Here is an 8,806-nt window from a genome sequence, read left to right as displayed (position 1 = left end):
TACCGATGAATGTAAGATGAGGATCTAAGGTTTTGTCGAACCTAGCAGGACATCCGTAAGCAGCACACGATACTGGTATTTTTATATGTTATACACACAAGAGAAACATGTGCACCTGTGAGCTGCTGACTGTTAACTGGCGGGCCACAGCCATGACCTAGCCTCTTGCCAACCACAATATGACCGCCGGCAGCTCAGAGTGACCTCACTTTTCTGAGCGGATGCCGTTTCCACCATATTATACCTCCATGGATGATAGTTAGAGGGATTGGAATGTTCACCCTTCTTTGGGATGGGCTGAACTGAAGCATGCTTTCAAGAAGAAGGAAAAGTTTGGGTTTTAAGGCAAAGGCAAAAGAGACGAGCAAGCACAGGGGCCAGAACTTCAGCACACTCCCTCAGAACACGAGGGGGTATTCCGTCCGGTCCATGAGCCTTACTCGCATCCAACCTGGATAACACACTAGCAACCCTACGAGTGGAGATTATAGGAAAATGCATAGGTTCAGTAGGAGGGATAGAGTTGGAATCGTCTAAGGTGGAGTTAGAGGAGAATAAGGTGCTAAAGAGATTGGCTTTATCAGGGGGAGAGTTGGCTATAGAGTTATCAGGTCAGAAGAGAGGAGGAAAAGAAGGAGTGCAGAAGTTATTACAGAAGTTTTTGGTTAAGGACCAGAAGGATTTACTAGAAGAAGAGTTAGTCAGGACAGCGGTCATTCTATTTATAGAATTCCACTTGGCCCTATGAAGAATAACCTTACAATGATTCCTAGAAGAAATGAAAGAGACTGGTAATAGGAGGAGGAGATAGTTTCATAGCTCGATATACCCGATCTCTCTCTCCCTACATGCAAGAGAGCAGGAGTGATCAAACCATGATTGTAAAGTGAAAGTTTTGGTAGAAGATGGGATAAATACACTCATACCACCCTGTTTAACCCCAGCAATGCTGTCAGCACATACCGAGGCATCCTGAGTGGAAAAGCAACATTCATCCCAAGGAAAGTCGGTGAAGAATTCTCACAGGGATTGCCAGTTTGCCCTCCGATAGTGCCATAGTTGACGTTTAAAGGGGGGTGGGGGAGGTGGTTGTGCCCAGTTTGATTTAATAGAAATAAGATTGTGATCAGAAGACCCTAAGGGCAGCAAAGGTTACCAAGTGCATATTTATCAGTCATATAGAGGGAGTTTAAGTTTTTCGCTTATAAAATGTCACTGAATTGACTTGGCAGAATATAACTTACATTGCTGGAATCCTTGTAAGATAGTGATTAATATAATATAAACATGCTATAGTTTGCACTAGACATAACAATTTTAGTAATTATTTAGTACATTTGAGTACAATACAGGTTTGCCCTTAGGACAATTATTTCTTTTTCTTTTTTCACAATATACGAGGTCTGATCGAAAAGTATCCGACCTTTAGTCCGGATCTTTGAGGGTTCACCATATAGAAGATGCCTTTAATGGTTGGTTAAATTTTAAGAGACCAGGAAGTAGAAGATTGATTAAGTGGGAGACAGATGTAGGGTTGGGGAAGACCAGAGCAGGTTTTAGAAGAAGAGAGAATACATGTTTAGAAGGTGTGTAAGTTTGGTAATACATATGCTGTACATCACAAGAAGTCATTTGTACAGTACAGTATTTCCTTATCTGATCAAAAGATATACTGTAGCTGTGTGTAAATGTTATAAGTTGAACTCAAGACATTGGTGTTATCCAGACTGAAATGTTCTCTTTCAAATTGCAGCTGCAGAAGCTACTGACGATGGATCCGACAAAACGAATAACATCGGAGCAGGCGATGCAGGACCCTTACTTCCTGGAGGACCCGGTGCCCACGCAAGAGTTAGTAGTCTGAGTTGCATTGTTTGAGAGTATAACTTAAACAACCTACATTCTTTTCATACACTTTTATTCCCCACTGCAAGTAATTGTTTAATACATGGTGTGAGTGATAGCCTGTCCAACATGTACAGAACAGTTGTGGCCTGTGGTAAGCAGACTTTTTGTGAGGAAGGTTGTTTAGGCCACAGCCTTGTGTAACTGTGGTTTAAGATGTACTGTACAGTCAGAAACCATAATCTCTAGCCCACCAGGGTCGGTGCTGGAGGTTAGTACAGCGTCCTTTCTGGACGGGGGTCCACTCTAACTATCACGAGGACTGTGTGTTGTGCATGTGTTGCCTCGTGATAGTTAGAGTGGGCCCCTGTCCAGAAAGGATGCTGTACTAACCTCCAGCACCGACCCAGGTGGGCTAGAGATTATGGTTTCTGACTACAGTATACATACAAAAGGTTTTGATAATTTTTTTTTGAATTATTGGTTTGTGATAATCATCTTACACTCAAATCTTTATATGTAAAGTGAATGATAGAGTCAATTCTGTATGGGGGATTAAGCAAAGCCATGTTACAATATAAAAAAAATGTGATTAATTTTTTCCACCAGAAAGCAGCATTATGTTTGATGGTGAGTCTGGCCCTAAACCACCTTAAGAAAATGTGTGTTTACCTCGTGTGATACTGAGACACACCCATGTCATTAGGTATAGTAACACAACAGTTCACTATGTTGGTGGAAACTTTCAACTCCTGTCATACTTTGGGGATTTATAACCACTAAAGCAAGGGTGGGCTTATTTTTGATGGAGGGCCACTTCATGAATGGTGGCACACTTCGCAGGCCACACTTAATGTAGATGCAAATGTATTATATTAATGCAAAGTAAAGCCTTGTATTTGTAAATACAAATGCAGTGGCTGGCCACAGAAATAATTTGGCGGGCCAAATGTGGCCCGCGGGCCGTACTTTGCCCACCCCTGCACAAAAGGATAGTTGCAGTACCAGAGATTTTGTAACATTGAGGTACAGGTATTGTATTGTATCTCTCTCTCTCTGGTCAGTTTCAGGCACTACCCATTGCATGTCCCTGGTCCCACACACACCCACCCACCTCTCTCTCTCAGTTCCTCACTTTTAATTCTCAGCCCCTTTTTGAGGAGACAGTGGTATCTCTCTGTCTGTGTACCTAAACTATGCACACTACACTTGTTTTGTTAATGGAATGTACAGTAGATTATTGGATGATGGTTGAATAAACTGGAAGGTGTGAGAAGCATACAGGGATGTATATGGTACAATGTTTACAGAGTGTAAGATAGGTACAGTGGAAACAATTACAGGTACACCACCGATTTTCCGGGAACTGATGGTTCTGCACCTCCTTTAATCCGGACAGAATTATGAGAGGGCACTTAACTTCCCCCCCTCCCTCCCAGCCAGGGTGAAGGTAGTTTTAGGCTTAAAGTTTTTATCTTATAAAATGTAGCTGACTAGACTTAGCAGAATATAACTTGCATTGCTGGAATCCTTGTAAGATAGTGATTAATTTGAGTATAAACATCACATAGTTTGCATAAGAGATAAAAATTTTAATCTAGTGTAGTATATTTGAGTACAAAGTGTGTACAGTAATGTTGCTCAAAATTATGGCTTTTTCACAACTAATGTATAGTTGCCAGCAAAAGTCCTCCAACAGCCCTGTGTAGCAGGGCTGGAGAACTTTTGCTGGCAACTGTACATATGAGAGTTTATACAGTACACAGTAGGAAGAAACTGTGGTGTAGTGTCAGAACCTGACCTTGTGTTTTCCTGTTCTTTAATGGGTTAATGATTTTGTGACCTTACAATGCCTTTAGAGATGCAACCCCTCGCAGAAAAGAGGCTTTGTTTTTACTGAACCTGGCAGATGGTATAATATAAGGGTACCGGTATATATTTATACACAGGAACACACACATACAGTATTATAATCTGTAAGGAACTCTGGTGTGTAAAGATTGAAGAATAACTTAAAATTGTTTTTTTAGTGTCTTTGCAGGGGGTCCTATTCCTTACCCCAAGCGTGACTTTCTCTCAGATGAGGAGCAGGACGACAAATCAGACAATAAGGTAAGTTTCAGATGCCGATCTTGACGCCATTCGTTCGGATGATGGAATAGTTAATCCGGGAGGGAAGATATATATATATATATATATATTCAGTATTTATATATTTCTAATAGCGATTACAAACTGCCTGCTTTTGCATAACGTGTGTGAATGGTTTTGGTGAAAGGGATCAACTTGTATTTAGATATAGATAAATACTTTTTAATATAAACCCAGATGAGGAATTAAGATTCGTGTTTTATTAATTTCACTCAGCGGAATAAATAAAATTACAGAAGTTATGTTTGACAGAATCAAATATTATACCTAAAATCTGGTGTAAAATTGTGAGGTTATTCAAATTTTTCAATATATTTTATGAGTACTGTAGTCAAAACAAAGATTTGGTAATAGTCAAAATTCTTCCTGTACTGCATGCGTGTTTTATTGGAAGGATTAGTGAGGTGTATGTGAGGGAGGGTGAGGAGAGCAGCCTGTTTGAGGAATGTAAATGAGGAGTTGAAATTGACTTTATAGAAAAATGAAGAACGTAATATGGAATTTAGAAAAGGACTGAGAAACAACCCAAAAAATGTGGGGCTTATAGGGGACTGGAAAAAGAAATAGAAGATGAAGTTTTAATGGTTTGATGAGACAAGAAATGGGATTTATAAAGAATGAGATTTATAGTGGACTGAAAACAAAATAGTGTCTATTAAGGATTAAAGAAAGTGATGGAATTTATAAGGAATTGAATAACTAAAGGTGGAGTTTATAAAGGATTGAAATATACATAAGTTTGGATTTATTTAGGACTACAGTACAGTACAATAAGTAGGGATTATAAATGATTGAAACAAACAAAAGTAGACAAATTTAAAAGTTATTATTTAGGATAAATACTGAAGAGATTACTGTATGTATTTTCCTCCAGTAAAAATATAATTTGTAAATCCTTTTAAATGAGGGTTGAACCACCATTGTCATCAGGCATAGATGTTTATCTCGGAAAATTTGAGTTTTTGACATGACCAAGATTTCAACTTGAAGACAGTGACTTTAGTGTGTACAGTATAGCTAACCATAACAAATTGCTCACTAGTTTAAAAAGTGCAGTAATGAATTGGTTAGATCACACTGTTTGTCATGAAAGTCTATGATAGTGTAACATTAATGATAACTTTATAAGACATTCCTGGGATGATTCTTAAGGATGTTGGAAGCATTTGTGTAGAATGTTTATTAATCAACAAGACTTCAATACTATACTGTACTGTAGTAATTATAAACTGTTTAGCCTTTAATGTTAGCAAAATCTGGTGGGACTTGTATCAGAGGTCGTGTAGTGGATGAGCTTATTAAGGTTGATGAGGGAACAGTGAATATAATGTGATAAGTTTATCCGTGTCAGCATCTAAGGGTTAAGGATTTTGCCTATACGTACAGGTATTCCTCGAGTTTCATTCCTGGATGCTGTTCGTAAGTTGGTCTTTCGTATGTCAGAACAGTGTTAATTCCATAGTTTAGGTCAAAACATAATTCTGCCCATACAAAACAACAATAATATCCCTTACTTAACACATAATGTAAATACTGTAAATAAAGTGATGTAAAAGAAATGGGATTTTAGTTACATATTTTTTGCGATTAACCTATTTGGATCCCGTTCGTAAGTACAGGTGTTCGTAGGTCGGGCATTCGTAATTTGGGAATTGCCTGTACTTAAACTTTATTGCCTATCAAGAAAAATTGGTGTTGGCTCAGAGTGTGTAACATTTTTAGTGAAGTGGGTGGAGGGACAAACTGCTGGGGTGTGGTTGTTATAGTTCCTGGTAAATAACAATGCTACTCTTACACATTTTTGGGTCTTAGTCTCATTTAGTTTATAAGGTAGATGGGCCACATTGTCCATAGACCCCAACCTAACCTAAGCATGAGGATTTGGGCACAGTAGGATTCAGGACAAGTATTGGTAAGGTTTAGACATTTTGGGAGAGGCCTATTTGGACTAGGTGCCATTGAGAACAAGGTCCTTAACCAAATAGTAAAGTTGGGTTAGGTCAGGACAGGTTAGGTTAGGACTTTGGAACAGTTTATAAATCACACCCAAAGATGGGAACATAAAACATCTTAAGGTTTTAATAAAATGGGTTACACTTAAGTACAGTTCCAGTTTTTATGATCAAATCTTTATGCACAGAGGAGGTCAAAGTATATACTGTACTCATAATACTTTTGATGGGAAAAAATTCACACATTTCTGTGGGTCGTTCACGGTGAATGACAGCTACCTGGTACATGGACACAGTATGCTATCCTTACCAGTAAACTCCTTTAACCTGGGCTTGCCTACCTTACCCCTAAATTCTTTATACTGCGACCTGAAGAACAGAACCTCATTCAATATCCTGTACTGTAATGCTGCTTTAAATTTACAAAACCTGACACAACTGGAGATATACAGATAATTTTCCTTTTGTTTGCATCTGTTAATAATTTTGCTGGTGACATTGTTGCCAAGTTAGACTCAGCAGTTACTGTGTACAGTTTGTGTGTAGAAGCGAACATTAAAAGAGAAGGTTTAACTAATTGGTGTTACTGTAGTAGAATACATTGTCTTTTGTCAGGCAGAGTTGTTAGTCTGGTGTGATATATGTACAGTTGACCACCAGGCAGAGTTGTTGGTCTGCTGTGATATATACTTATAGTTGACCACCGGGCAGAGTTGTTGGTCTGCTGTGATATACGTACAGTTGACCACCAGGCAGAGTTGTTGGTCTGCTGTGATATACGTACAGTTGACCACCAGGCAGAGTTGTTGGTCTGCTGTGATATACATACAGTTGGCGTGAAAAATTCTTTGTATTTTTAGTAATTTGATGTATGGTAGTTCTCATGTCTATATTTTTTGGTACATAATATAAGAGCCACTTGAGAGGTGTTAGCTGTCGCCAACAATAGTACAAAATGACTTAGTGATGCACTGTAAAGACGTTTGTGTTCCAATACTTGCATTATACAGATCCAAGTTGAGCAGATTTTGGTTACCCAAGATGTTACATTATGAATTGTGTTGTTGTCATGACTTTGTCGTGGTTGAACATTATCATAATATACTGTATTGTATAAAAGTTTTATGTAAAGAACAAATTATTTATAGATAGATTATATACAAGCTGAGATGACCAAGGTATTGGGCAAATCACTTATGCATGTTCTTGGTGTGGACTTGTTAAGAGAATGTCAAAATTTGATGTCTAGGCTTATCAAGACTGAGGAACTGGGCTGTGAATAATCAAGATATTGGTATACAGTACATGCTTGAGTTAGTGCGGCCACAAGGTGTATTGGCCAGTGATGGACGTGTGTGCTTTAGTGGCCAGTGATGGACGTGTGTGCTTTAGTGGCCAGTGATGGACGTGTGTGCATTAGTGACCAGCGATGGACGTTGGGTGCATTAGTGACCAGTGATGAACGTGTGTTTCTTTTGGTCTTGCAGAAGAAGGTATTCATGGAACAGAGCTGGACAAATCAACAGAGAGCAGCTGCAGCAGCCAAGGTTAGATATATTTGATGACCAGAGGGAAAAAATAATGAAAATTTAAGAAATTTGTAGATTAGTTTTGTGAACTGATTAAAGCATATTTTCTTGTGTATGTGTGTGTGTGTGTGATGTCACCTTTCTAACCTCATTGTAACAGTTTGAAAAGTACAATTATTAATAGTATGTGTGATTAGTTAACTCTGGATGTACATTACAAGCAAGGTCAAATGAATAATATAAATTTACACTTTTCATCCACAGTTTGTGCAACTTTTTGGAAGCTATTGTAGTCAAGTATTATGGGATTATACTGAGTTTATGGAACCATGTTATGGGTTTACAATTGATTAGTCCGAGTTAATTAACAATATTATGAGATTACAGTACAGTAGGAGCCCTTGTGATATATTGTAGCTTCAGGGGTTCACACTCCATGTAGTGGTCCAAGTGGATCCCAAACTAGTTAGTCTTTCTTTTTTTTACCAATTAATCCAATCCCAATCCAACTGTGATCCTATTTCACTTGTTGTAAAAGAGAAGAGAAACAGTAGACCTAGATGTGTATATTATAAGGCACGGAGTACAGCTTTGTGTCCGTCACTCCCTGCAATGTAACTTGTCTGTCGACAGATGTAACTTATTGCAACAATTGGATGCTTCAATAACTACCGGTATACTCTAGATGCATTGTTGTTTAACAGTAATTTTGAATATATTCCATAAATTTTTTGATGAATTTCAGTTTTTATGTTGACAATGAAAGTGGAATTTAATCTTATCTAGCTGACCATTATTTAGAGCTGCACCAACTCTCTCACTGCTGCTTCACACTTTAAGGGATCAATTCCTGGTCAACCTCTGGCTCACCTTGATCGCCTTTCATTGTCTGTTTCCAACCACATGTAGCGGGATGAAGCTCTTGTAATAATTTTTTTTTTCCATTGTTACCATTTGATTTATTTCAGTTATAATGCTGTAGATCAAGTAGATATAAACCAGTGCAGTAGAGAATTGGCATATATATATATATATATAACTTTTATTTATTTTAGTTTTTTATTAGCAGTCGTGTAGTGAAGGTGTTGATATCTAAACATTAATTGGTTATTACAGATTAATGTTTTAGTGGGGTTAAGGAGGTGTGGGGAAGAGTGTTAAGTGTAGGTAAAGTCTGTTATGCTAGTGTTAATGTGTGTTATGGAGTCACTGGTGCCCACAACATTTAACCTCGGTAGTTATCAGCAACATTTTCTGGTATTGTTATTATTGGTATATATATTTTTTATAAGTTATGGGTATGTATTGATTGATTTATTTTTATCATGG

General features: G+C 38.0%; 1 protein-coding gene across 1 annotated transcript in view; it reads left to right on the top strand.

The window, feature by feature from the left end:
• Positions 1–1,753: 1,753 nt before the first annotated feature.
• The window catches only part of LOC121879282 (cyclin-dependent kinase 8-like), a gene marked incomplete at its 5' end in the record, with an annotated part of 32,235 nt that continues 25,182 nt past the window's right edge, over positions 1,754–8,806 (top strand). The window contains 3 exon segments of the mRNA XM_042385877.1: positions 1,754–1,851; positions 3,876–3,957; positions 7,436–7,495. Of these exon segments, the coding sequence (XP_042241811.1) occupies positions 1,754–1,851; positions 3,876–3,957; positions 7,436–7,495 (240 nt within the window).

This window comes from Homarus americanus, unplaced genomic scaffold (assembly GCF_018991925.1).
Source record: "Homarus americanus isolate GMGI-L3 unplaced genomic scaffold, GMGI_Hamer_2.0 scaffold16894, whole genome shotgun sequence".
In the NCBI taxonomy this organism is placed as follows: Eukaryota; Metazoa; Arthropoda; class Malacostraca; order Decapoda; family Nephropidae; genus Homarus; species Homarus americanus.
The sequence above is the reverse complement of the archived record's forward strand: the minus strand, read 5'-3'. Positions and strand labels throughout refer to the sequence as shown.